This window comes from Sylvia atricapilla, chromosome 14 (genome assembly GCF_009819655.1).
Source record: "Sylvia atricapilla isolate bSylAtr1 chromosome 14, bSylAtr1.pri, whole genome shotgun sequence".
NCBI classification, from domain to species: domain Eukaryota; kingdom Metazoa; phylum Chordata; class Aves; order Passeriformes; family Sylviidae; genus Sylvia; species Sylvia atricapilla.
In genome coordinates, this window is record NC_089153.1 from 8,091,710 (window position 1) to 8,104,639 (window position 12,930).

Consider the following 12,930-nt stretch of genomic DNA (forward strand, 5'->3'; position numbering starts at 1 on the left):
GGACCAGACTCCCAGTCAGGGCTTTTCCATATGTGTGAGTCATAGTGGCTTCTGAGGGCTGCTACACTGCTCTGCTCAGGGGTGCAAAAGGTATTTTTAGGTTGGTCCACATCTGAGCTGTGCTGAGTGGACAAGGAGGTGTGAGGTGGAGGATGAAGCTTTCCATGAGGATTTGGTATCAGTGGATAAAGAGGTGCAGAGAGATGAGGATGAGTTGGTGGTCCATGCATGGCTCTGAGCAAGAGGCATTTCCAGACAGCTGGGGCTGGATTTTACTCTCTGAAAGATCTCAAGTGTCTAAAGTAAGATCTCTACATAGCACTGAATTATTTATTGAATAATTTCTCTAGGCAAGGGACCAATTTGCTGTAGATATTTTAGATACTTTAAATACTTCTATTTGTGTGTGATTACTGGTCTCTTTCAGGACACTGAGCTCCTTGTTAGCGTTTTTCCGTTTTTAGTGGATGCTTGCAAAGATCTTGTGTTTTGCAAATACATTTCCCAGCAGTGCAGAGCAGGAGGGAGCAGAGGCCAGTGCTGCTCCTCTGGTTGCCTGGAGATTCCCATCCTTGGTCTGTGCCCTACCTTTGGGGTTGGGGTGCTCAGGAAGGTGGATGGGAGCTGGAGGGTCATCAAAGGCCCTGAGCCCAGTGCTGTGGTCTGCCATTAGCTCCGTCCCCAGGAACCATGGGGAGATGTGGTGCCATGGTCACACCCCAGCTGCTAATGCACCAGCTACTTAGAGTTTTTTAAGGAGTGAGATGTTTCTACAGTAATGCTAGGGGCACATGGTTATTATGAAATTAGTGCTGTTAATCATCAGTCACCCAGAGTAGGGGGAAATTCTATTTTTTAATATACATTTTATATATATGCACATGCATGCACAAGCATTTACATCCATGCATGCAGATATATAATTTCATGTGTGTAAGTACATATATAAATGGGACCCAGTACTTTAGCTGCCTTTTCTCAGAGACATTTTTTCTGTCCTGAGTGAAACTGCTTGTCTCTCCTAAAAAAATAATACACCACTGAGTCAAGTTTATACCACAGCCCCAAGTGCATGCTGATGCTGAACTGGTCTCTTTCATCCATCCCTGTGCTCTCCCCACTCACTCAGTCACCAGAGGACACAGGAAAGCATGGCTGGCCTCCTTGCCATGAAGTTTATTTACCTTATTCTTCCCCTGCAGATCCAAGGCTTGACCTGGATGCAAAGCCTTTTTCCACTGGGGATAACTCTGCCCTGCTGAGTGGGAGGGAGGGCACTGGGAGAGGGTGAGTGGGAGGCAGGGGCATGAGGTCAGTCCGTGATGGCATTGCTGCAGCCCCACATCTGCTCCCATGCCCAGACCCTGAGCTTGGGGTGCACCAGCCCCCTGCTGACTCTGCTGGCATAAAAGCAATTTGAGCTGAAGGGGCTTAGGTACTATTGAAACCCTGTTCTTTAATAGTCATTTTGGCAAAAGGCCAGTTTCACAGATTGAATGCATCTGATGCTCAAAGGGAAGGGAGAAGGATATTCTTTGTCAGTAAAAATAGAATATAAAAGTTATAAACTGCTTTTATAACATTTCTTGATCATGGGGTGCTTCTCCAGCCTCTGCTCCCCAGAGAAGTGCCACAGGCTCACAGGCACTATGTGCCTGTCCTCCCTTATTGCTATCCATCACCTCTTATGTTGCTTGAGGACTGGCATAATAATCCAAAATAAGAAATTTTATCTCTAAACCAGTTCCATTCTTCCCCTCCTCTTTTTTTCTCCCTTCCCAATTATAACTCATTGAGTTATAGTGGAACCACAGTCAATGATACCTTGGCTTTGAGTCCTCTATTATTATTTGACCCTGGAAAGAATTGTGTGATCTAAGTAAAACACAGTAATTGTGGTTGTGCACTGGAGAGGCAATTATTTTGCTCAGTGGGTAGATTTAAGCACCTATCAGAGTTCAGTTTGGTCTGGTTTTGGTAGGTAGGGGACATTTTTTTAATTGAAAACACAGTTTTTATGAAAATGTGCTGTCCCAAAAATCAAAGCAGTGATACATCATGTGGAGGCTGTGGGAGATGGCTCAGGGTGATGTGTCTGAAGGTGAGAGACATTGAATGGAGAAAAGGGCTGTAGTGAGATAGGTCACTTTCGAGGAGCAAAAGCAGGTATCATTTCAGAAAGTTTTGAGTAGTATTAGCCTTGGCTTGATCAATAATCCTAGTAATTGCTGAATCCCACATGTGGCTGATTAACCCTTGCAGAGTACAGAGGGTACATGCATCCAGGTGTGTGTGGTGGGTCAGGGCTGTGGGGTCACCCCTGGCCAGGCTGCTCTGGAGGGATGCAGGACAAGCAGTGAAATATTTTGGGTCACTGTTTTGGTAATGTGTTTATACCACAATTGCATGTGTGGGACAGAAGCTGTTAGGTGTCCTGCAAAACTATCTGAGCCAAGTATTACTTGTCTCCTGCTTAATGTTGGGGCTGCTTACTGGATTTCCAGCGATTCCTTCATAGTTTCAGGTACTTCTGGGGTTCCTGTTTTCCCCTTTACGTTTATCACACCCTTTACTCTTTCTCAAGCAGGTTGCAAACTTGGAGACTGCCTGGCTTCCTGTCTCACAGTAGGGAATTGTTCTGTAAGGTTTTCAGTAGCTCTCTGTAATGCCCAACAAATACATAGTGCCATGACTTTTCCAGCTTTTCCTGTTTAAGTAAAACAAATGAGAAAAAATCTCCAGGTTTGGGTTAAACTGGGTATTGCATTTGTGGCTGAGGCACAGCACAGTCTGTGGTAGGAGATCTCACTGGATCACTTATTCACTTATAAAATCTAGAGAAATGTGAACCTAACCTGCTGCAGAGTGGTTGGTGTCCCCCTTCCTCACCCACACTGGCTTCAGGATGAGAACTGAAGGCTCATCCAGCTTCTCATCCTCTGTGCCCACACAGGGAAAACTTGTGGAGCTGCAGAGCAGAGGCTGACTTGGCATTACTTCTCTGGTTTTAATTACAGCAGTGATTAGGAATTCAAAGCCTGTGGTGTCCCAGGAGCTCCCAGGCCAAGTTGCAGAAGGTCAGAGGTACCTGAGCTGCATTTAATGGCAGAGGCTTCTCCCAGGGTTGATGTCCCACAGCATGCCTACATGGAGTCTGAGAAAGAAGGAAAAATAAACATTATTATATTCTGCAAGCAATACACAACATCCCCCCTCTGCCTGCATGGCTGTGGCAGCCTCTGTGCATGTTTTCATAAAGATATTAATTATTGCAACAGCTTTCATTTAAATAAACAAATGGTTTCCAGTGATGCAGTCTGATAATAGATTTATGTGTTCCTGGGAATGCTGATGCTCCCTTTCCCCTTGGCAAATGGAAACTCTCTTGTAGTGACACAGTCATGATTTGAGTGCCATTCGTGATTTGAATCCCTATTGCCAAGTTCCCTGAGCCCTCAGTACAGAGCACTAAGCATGTTTTTGTTCTGCACAGGAAGGTGATGGAGAGTGGTCCAAGTTTTGCTGGATGCTTCTTTGTGCAAATCTTCTGTCACTGACCCCATTTCAGGAAAACAACTATAAATCTCAGGGTCTGGGCTCTGCAGAACTGAACATGAGAAAAGAGTTCAAAAAGCTTGTGATGTTTCACTGGAGTGAAACACTACTAAATCTGCCTGTCTATATTGAGATGTTTTAGATCTTGTAAATTCTGTTTCCTCAGTGAAATGAGTGAGCAGTCAGTGCCGTAGCCAAGGACACGAATCCATGGTGACTATGGGATATTCCAGCTTGCTCTGAGAGAAGTGGAGGGTCTGTGGGCTCTCAGCCATTGCATGCCATTGGTTCTGCTTTGTAGTTCTCCACTGCAAACAGTTAATTCTCTCAGACATATTGAAAAGCTGCTTATTTGGGTTTGGTTTTGTTCTGGGAAGTGTAATGTAAATAGCCCTTTTTGGGGCTTGAATAAAGGGATGGTGATGGGACACTCTGCCCATTTGCCAGGATGGAAATGAATCAGCTGCCTCTTCCCCATCCCACTGTGAGTGCAGGGGGGCAGGAGGATATGGATGCCCCAAGAGGAGTTGTTCCTCCCAAGCAGGCACTGATGGAGTGGTAGAAAGGATGTGATTGTGTGGCCGCACAGTAAAATTTTAATTGCATTAGGCATACACCAGTATCTGAGGCTGTTCCCACACTGGCTTATGTCACTGAACTCCATTGACTGGAGTTATGGAATCACTTCCAGCAGAAAAATATGAAAACTAGATAGTACAAGAGAGCCATTTGTTACCAAAATAAATAAATAAGCCCTGTTCTGGGGGTGATTGCTGTGAACACAGGCTGGTGGGTGACCTGGAGCCCAGTGTGACTGCTCGCTGCCCCAAGGCTGCAGGAGCCCTGCTCTGCCCAGACCCAGGCTGGGAAGTTCCCCTGTGCCAGGCACCCCCAGCTCTTACCCATGGCTGTGCTCCCTTGGCACTTCTTCCTTCCTTCCTCCAAACCACTTTTTTCTGTCCTTCCTTGCATATTTGTTTCTCTTGTCTTTGCCATGGGAATATTTTAGAAATCCGGTGATGTGAAGTGCCATTTGGAATAAATGGAAATGTCAGCATTTCCATGTGCCACATACATGGATGCCATACTCTGCTCTCTGGCACCCAGGGCTGCTTGTGGGGAACATGAACTGCAGCAGGCTGGTAGATCCACCTCAGGCAACAGAAATGGGGCACAAAGGTAACAGAAATGTAGAGAAGGGGTGTGGACAGCATCCTGCTGCTGATCCTGGTCCCGAGGTGACAGCAGCAGCTGCTTGCTGTGCACTCTGGAGTGTAACACTGCCTTGCTGATGGGTAACCCAGCCCAGCTCTGCTGGGTTTAAATTACTATCATTTATTCTCCTGATCACATGAGAAATGTGCTCCCAGAGCATGTGGCCATGAGGTGCTCAGCTGCTTGTCTTGACTCGTCAGAGGAGGCTGTGATCCAGGTACCCCTGACCCCTCTTTCTGTAGGTATAGGGAGGGGTTGAGGCAGTTCTCTCTGATCATCCCAAACACACCTGGGCCCCTTTCCTGGCCACCATCCCAGGTTGGCTCCTCTGAGCAGATCAAGTATGGACTCATCATGAATCACCTTAGGATGCAAAACCCAGGATTAACTATTGCAAAAGGCAACTTGTGAGAACTCTGCAGTGCCAAAATGAATGTGAACAGAAATTGCAGCCCTGACAATTTCTCATGACACTTCTGTTGATGCTGTGAGCTCTAGGTGTCCATGGATGCCTGTGACCCAGACAGATGTAAAGGCCTGCTCCTGCTTCCACCCAGGCAACCCCTGCAGCTGAGCAGAGCAGAAGCAGGACAGGATCATATGGCTGTAACCAAGCATCTCCCCATGGCAGTGCTGTTCTCACAGGCATCTTCCCTGCTTTCCACTTTCAACTTAACTGTGTAGATGGATACAAAACAGCACCTACAGGCTGCTGTTGAGGGAGTAATTCCCAGGATTTCAGTGTTACCAGCAAATTGGGTGGCTGTTTTTGGTGGGACAGGCTGTTTCTGAGAGCAGGCAGTCTTAATTGAGACTTGCTGAAATGCTTTTGCACAAATAGGCAATTCATCAGCCAATTAATAGCTCCCTTACTAAGCTCACCCAGTTTTTTGTAGTAAAAGTGTGTTTGTCAGGCTGCTTTTCATGGTCTGGTGTTGAGAAGTACTGAGGGGAGAAATCAGCACTCTGTCTCAGTTCATAGAATCATTTTATCCCAGAATGGGTTCGTTTGAAAGGGACTCTAAAGCTCATCCAGTTTCAACTGCCCTGCCATGACCATGACTCCTTTCATTATACCAGATTCCTCCAAGCTCCATCCACTTTCAGGGATGGGGCATCCACAGCTTCAGCTGGGCCAGTGCTTCACCACCCTCACAGTCCATCCTAGCATCACTGCAGTTGCATAGTCAGTATTTTATCACAAGTTTGATAAAAATCTCCCTATCACATGGAGATTTCTGAAAAGATGCTCGAATCTCAGGAGAAAATTGCCTCCTGTGTGGATATTTCCCAGTACCATCATCTGGATGTGATTACTGGAGGGGTTCAACCATTCCTAAAGAGGCCGGTTGTGATCCCAGAGGGTTTGTACAGTTGGGAGTTCTCTGGGAGCAGAGGTGACTGTGGGATGTTGGGCCAGCATCAGGGAACAGCATGGGGCCAGACGGACATTTGGGCCAGAGCTCTCAGGGGGAGATAGATCACCCTGAACATAGGCTCTGTGTCACTGTCCCCTTGCTCCTGCCCTCACCATTTCATAATCCAAAAGTGAGTGAGGTTAATTGTTTGTTATGTTGTTTTCTTTCTCTTGTGCAAACTTAAAAAGCTTCTCCAGAGCCTTGTGCAAGGGATACCCCCCTTGTTCACCACCTGTCCTGTGCCAGCCCCAATGCTCACTTGGCACAAACACAGAAGGCTACTAGAGGACAGTCCTGACCCTCAGGACTTCAGGATAGTGCAGCCCAGACACTGTTCCCAGGAGAAAAAAAGCAAGTTTGTGTTAGTGGTGCTGTTGTGTGGGAAGTCCTGGCTCCCTCATGGAAGTGAAGCCATGTAGCTCCACAAGCTGGAGCAAGGCCAGAGAGGGCTAGAGGGAAGGGGCTGCCTGGGCTCAAGTGGCTGAAAAACTTTTTAAAGACCTTGACTCTTGTAAAGTTATAAATAGAGCTGTGGGAAACCTTAACTGTTTGGATTTCCCTGGGGCAGCACCTGCTTGGCTCATCCCTCAGAGGGCTGGCCGACACTGGAGACTCCCCAGTGAGCAGCTGATATGGGGCTGTCCCTGTAAACAGGTGTTATTTAAAATGTTCCTTGTGTACTCAACACCCAAACACGAGTCCCCTGAGGACAGCCTGACCTCTCACTCTGGAGCAGTGGGCCACCTGCCTGGCTCCTTCTCTCTGGTGGCTGTTTCGGTATGTGCAAAAGGGAAGAAAAGCAAGACAACCTGCTGTGGCAGAGTCTAGATCGATACTTGATCCACGGTGTGACCTTGCCTTTCCCAGGGGCAGCTCCCACTCTGTGAACCCAGCACAACTGTCTGTGCAGTCCTGTGCAGGGAAGGCAGAGAAAGCTCCTGGCAGCACAGAGGGGTCATCACTGCATCCCAGAGCTTGTCCCAGTATCTCTCACTCCAGATAACTGCAGCTGCATCACCTCCTGTACACTGATACTTGGCTATGCTTAGGGAGTGAGCTGTCTCTTCCTGCTCACTGTGGTATGAATGTTTCCTCCTTTCTTCCATAGATGCTGTTTTTCTCAGTCAGGGTGGCTATGGGCAGGCTCAGCAGAGCAGGCTGTCTGCGATGGCTGATGAGGCAAAGCACACTCTCCCCTTCCCAGAGACCTGTGCTGCCTCTGCCCACCTGCAGCCTGGCCTCCCCCCGGCCTGACCCGTCCTTGTGGCCCTTGCAGAGTTTGCCGTTTCGCTGGTGGAGAAGATGCAGGCTCAGGAGATCCTGCGGAGCCTGCGGCTGCCCGAGTTCGATGACCTCAGCCAGTTCTTCCGCAACCTGCCGGCCACGGCGCTGGTGGGCATCGGCGCCTTCGCCGCCGTGGTCGCCTACTGGTTTGCCAGCCGGCCCCGCGCCGTGAAGCCGCCCTGCGACCTGCGCATGCAGTCGGAAGAGGTCGAGGTGAGGCCGGGGCAGCCCCCGCCGGCTTTCCCCAAGATTTGCGTGCCTGGGAGTCACAGAATGGCACATGTCGGGTTTGGGTTGCAAGGGGACTTAAAGATCGTCTCATTCCAGCCTCCTGCCGTGGGCACTAGACCAGGCTGCTCCAAGCTCCATTCAGCCTGGGCTTTAACACTCGCAGGGATTGGGCAGCCACAGGTTCTCTGGGCAACCTGTGCTGGGGCCCCACTACCCTCACAGGAGAGAATCTCTACCTAACATCTAATTTAAACCTGCTTTATATCAGCGTGAAGCCAGTACCTCTTGTTCTCTCACTATGTGCCCTTGTAAAAAGTCCATTTCCAGCTCTCTTGTAGGCTCCCTTCATTAAGGTTGTCCCAGAGCCTGCTCTTCTTCAGGCTGAACAACCCCAACTCTCTCATTTCCTCATAGGATAGATGTCCCATCCCTCTAATCACCTTCAGGCCTGCTCTGGACTTGTTTCTACAGATCTACGTCCACAGGGGATGCCATTAAGGCTATTTTGTTGTTGTTGTTTTGGTAGTTCCCCAACCTCATCCTGAAATCAGCCATGTAATGCACTGTGCCAAGGATCACTTCACCCCTTAATCCACCCTTTTCTGTAAACTAAAAAACTAGAAGACAGCATGTTATTCTCTTAGATTTTCAGTAAAATTTTGGCCTTAGCTTTGCTTAACCATCCATGGCTAAAAATTAGAGGCACTGCCATTGCGTAGGAGAAACAACTGAAAGGCAACAGCTGATGAGACAAGGTCACCTGGCACTCTTCATATGTGCCCATTGCTGAGTTGGGTGCTGCAAACTTGATAACAGTAAGAAAAAGTAAACCTGAATCCATGCTTTGAGGAATTATTAATTGTTATGCTTGCAAAGCCTTTAGTGATGCAGTTCTGTTTTAAAGGAAAGAAATATTTCTGAATATTGTCTCCATTTATTTTAATATATGAAAGTGGGATGAGAATTTTTAAAGCTTTTTGTGATGTTCCCTCTAAGACGTCATTGTCTCTAATTCCAACAGCTTTTTAAAAGGGTGGGAGGAATTTACATTTTTCAGGATAGTTTTTCCCTGTGGTTAGGGGTTTAGTTAGACTTTTTTCTGGCTCCCAATGCAGTCCTGGTTTGGTTATTCTCACCCTGGTTGCCCACTCCTAAAACCCGAGCTCATGGCAGTGGGGGCTGGCCTCTGCCTTAGTCTGTCCTTCATGGTGGCCTGGATATCCTTGTGGAGGTGCTCAGGATGCTAGTCCTGAAGACCTGTGGAGCCCAGAGCAGTTGCTTCCCCCAGCACATCCCCACTCCATTACTTCCAGATCCGTAATTAAATTCCTTGGGGAAATATCAGTGATCTCAGTGACAATGAGCTGGGTCAAGTGCTCCTCTATGACCAGAGGGCTCTCTGTATCGCTGAGGTGCTGAGGTCAGTGTCCCTCCTCTCTCATCCCTTTGGGTCTTGGGGCAGGTGGTGGTCACAGGGGTGTTGCTGGCATTTGGGAAGTGTGCTGCTTTATGGTGGGGGTTTCCCCATTTCCCACCCCTTGAGCAGAGCTGATGCTGTGTCATCTCTTGTCACCTCCTGTCACACAGGGTCTGGCTGGGGCACGCCGCTCGGTGATCGGGGACAGCCCACAGCTGCTGACGCACTACTATGATGATGCCAGGACCATGTATGAGGTCTTCAGGAGGGGATTCAGCATCTCTGGTGAGAGCACAGTGGTGAGGAGGCCTAGGAGCAGAAGTTGGGAGAGGTGGGGACCAGGCTGTGCAGATGTTCTTACCCCGTGGTCAGTGGCATAGTCACAGAGCTCTCACACACTTAAGAGACGTCACTTCCCGCTCCAAAAAGCCATGATGACTCTTCCCTGCTCTATCATAACTATTTCTGTGTCTGCTCTTTATGGTGTCCTGCCTCACTGGATACAACAATGCCATGGTCAGATTATTATTTTTGGTACCATAAAAAACCCCAGTGAAACTTCACATATTCTACTCCACAAGACAGGGGTAAATAAAGAGCTCAGTATGTATATGGAGGAAAGGATTTCTGCAAGTAGGTACCATTAGCAATTTATTCAGACTTTTCAAATTTTCACCAGTCACCTTCCTCCAGAGAAGCCTGGGCTAAATATAGTAGTTTTTACCTTTCTAAAAACAAAAGGCAGCACAAGTAGTGGGAGCTGGTGTTTGGGATGAGTGCCCTTATCAGACACTAATGCTTATGTGACCTTTGCAGAATTATCTTTTAATAAAGCTGTTTGGGGCAAACTGCTGCTGTCAGTGGGAGGCCTTTTTGTGGGATCTCAGCAGCTCATCTCCCATCAGATGCATTTGTGTGTGTAATTTGCTGGAGATTGTTGTGAGAACAACCCAATAACTATGGATTTACTCCTGGAGGGCTCTCCCACATCGTGGCCCCATGTGTTAACTCCTGTCACTGCACCTCCGTAGCTCATCATCTCTGCTTGTGTCTTTCAGAGAATGGCCCCTGCCTGGGGTTCAGGAAGCCCAAGCAGCCCTACCAGTGGCTGTCCTACAAGGAGGTGAGCTGGAGGTGACACCCATGTGCATCCTCTTTCCCTGTCCAGCACAAGAAGGGATGTTGGGGTATCTGCAGGTTAGACCAGCAGCTTGTCCATGCACTGTGTGATGCCTCCTGGTGTCCCCAGCCAGGCACATCCAGGTATTACATGGGTGTGTCAGCTTTCAGGGGCTGGCTCCATGCCATGAGCCCACTCCTGAAAGCAGCACTGATGCACCCTGGAGCCGTGGGGATACGCTGACCTCATCAGCTGCTAGTCAGCTAATGATGGTTCATGATAACATAAAAACTGGACTTTTAGATAGGAAATACAATAATTTGAGAGCCTCCCTGTAAGTCTTTGTTTAATTTGGTATTGTTTATTTCCCTCTTTTTTGATGTATTTTTTCCTCTCCAAATTCCAGGTGGCTGAAAGAGCAGAAGCTCTGGGTTCAGGCCTTTTGCAGCAGGGCTGCAAGCCATCCACAAAGCAGTTCATTGGTGTCTTTGCTCAAAACCGTCCAGAGGTGAGATTTTATGTCCGATGTGATTTGTATTAATGTATTAATAGTGCTCCCAACCTGTCAGCTTGTTCTCGAGTTATATCTGCTCTCATGGCCCCTTTTCACCTTTTTGCTTCCATATTCTCCTGCAGTGGATCATCTCTGAGCTGGCTTGTTACACCTATTCCATGGTGGTGGTTCCCCTGTATGACACCTTAGGTCCTGGAGCCATTCGGTACATTGTCAACACAGGTAAAATCAAGACTGATGTCATCTTCTCAGTTTTGTTCCTCAGAATGGTTCATTTTCAGCTTCTAAAAGACAGATGAGCATAGAATCCTAGAATGGTTTGGGTTGGAAGAGACCTTAAAGCTCATCTGGTTCCAGCTCCTCTTCATTGGCAGGGGCACATTTCACTAGACCAGGTTGCTCCAAACCTTATCCAGCTGGGCCATGAACACTTCAGGGATGGGGCATTGTCATTATACTTGTTGAGTATCTTGAATTCACTTAGACAGGTTCCTGAGGAGCTGTGTGTCCCTGTGCTGCCTCTGTTGCATTTTCCACATGCCCAGTTGTGTATAGCCATGGATAAGGGCTGCTCTGGATGTGGGAATTACTCCATGGCCACCCACTCCTGTGCTGCTTGATATTTTGCCTCCTAGATTTTTTAATCCATGTGGGGACCAACTTTAATATTTTGAACTGAATCCCAGAATAATCGTAAATGTCAGCTACAGCTTTGGCATTGATTTAGGTTAGCTAAGATTGCATTTTTACCTCATTTTTCAAGAGAAGCATGTGTTTTATGGATATAGTGTTAGCCATGAGCCAGTCTTGCATTAAAAAAAGATTTACTGCAAACAGCTTGTTTGGCTGTTTTTCTTGCAGCTGACATTTCCACGGTCATTTGTGACAAGCCTGAAAAAGCCAGGATACTCCTTGAACACGTGGAGAGGAGAGAAACACCAGGCCTGAGCTCTATCATCCTGATGGACCCATTTGAGAATGAGCTGGCAGAGAGAGGGAAGCGCTGTCGGGTCCGCATCCAGACCATGCAGGAGGTGGAGGTGAGTTTGCTCTCCCTCTCCTTTTACTGTTTTTTTTTTAATATCTGTAAAAAGACAGCACAATGTACAGAGACCTGTGAATTATGTGCCAGGTTCAGTGTCTGGAGAGCACAAAAGAGCAGCTTGTGCCTGTAATTATGCTTGGTGCACTTGCCTCTTGATGTTATTCCTTGTTGATCTTAGAGCCAGCTTTATCCTCACATAGGCTATCAGCTGCCATTTAAGCCTGGGAAGGGGGTTGTTATTTGAGACACTGTGATACAAAGTTACTGCTAAGTAAAACTTCACCAAAGAAAGGCCTTGGAAAAATCAAGGCTCGGGCCTGTTACCTCGGCTAAGTAGAAGACCACTGTGGGAAAGAGACTCAGCTGAATTAGGGGTAGGAAAACAAGTTATATAACCATCACATATTCACATCCTGGTGTAAACGGTTGGTTGAATTATGTTTGCTATGCTTTAAAACTATGTAACTGATAATGGGCTAATTGCTTTAAAATGCCTGGTTTTTGCAATAAAGGGCCCCCATTTGCACCTGCCTGGGGACCCTGCATCACTACAGACCCACACCTACGATACATATAAGCCTACTGCCTCACACTTGTTTGAAACACCCTGGATGCAGCCCAACCAACCCAGACACTGTTTGAAATCCAAGGAAGGCACTGCAGTTAAGGCAAGAAACTCAGAGTAAGGAAGATGGCCTCAGTGCCAGCTAGGAATTTGTGTGCTTTAGCTCACACTCTCCCTTAGTGGTTTGCAGATTATGAACAAGTGGGTTACATTGCAGGAATTAAAGTGGAAATCACTTTTGTTACTTTATTCTCCTCCAGGACTGTGGCCGTGAGAGTCGACATGTGCCTGTGGTGAGTGTTGGCATGTTGCTTTTCCCACTTACAACTGCAGCAGAAGAGACTTTAAAGCTCATCTTGTTACAACCTCCTGCCATGGGCAGGGACACCTTACATGGGTGCTTAGTTACTCCAAGTCCTGTCCAATCTGGCCTTGAACATTTTCAGGAATAGGTCAGCCACAGCTGATCTGGGCAACCTGTGCCAGGGCCTCACCACCCCCACAGGAAACAATGTGCAGTATTTGCTTTATTTCCTCTACCTGGAACACTTAATTAGGGTGCCTCA

The 12,930-nt window shown here is 47.5% G+C and overlaps 1 protein-coding gene across 3 annotated transcripts in view; it reads left to right on the forward strand.

Moving 5' to 3' along the window:
- ACSL6 (acyl-CoA synthetase long chain family member 6) overlaps positions 1–12,930 on the forward strand; it is a 61,691-nt gene that overhangs the window by 23,746 nt on the left and 25,015 nt on the right. For 2 of the 3 annotated variants that reach the window (XM_066329000.1, XM_066329001.1), the window contains exons 2-8: positions 7,465–7,685; positions 9,291–9,405; positions 10,179–10,243; positions 10,647–10,748; positions 10,877–10,976; positions 11,616–11,794; positions 12,625–12,657. In XM_066329000.1, the coding sequence (XP_066185097.1) occupies positions 7,491–7,685; positions 9,291–9,405; positions 10,179–10,243; positions 10,647–10,748; positions 10,877–10,976; positions 11,616–11,794; positions 12,625–12,657 (789 nt within the window). In that variant the 5' untranslated portion in view covers positions 7,465–7,490. The remainder of the gene's footprint in view (positions 1–7,464; positions 7,686–9,290; positions 9,406–10,178; positions 10,244–10,646; positions 10,749–10,876; positions 10,977–11,615; positions 11,795–12,624; positions 12,658–12,930) is intronic. The other variant, XM_066329002.1, reaches the window with a different exon arrangement.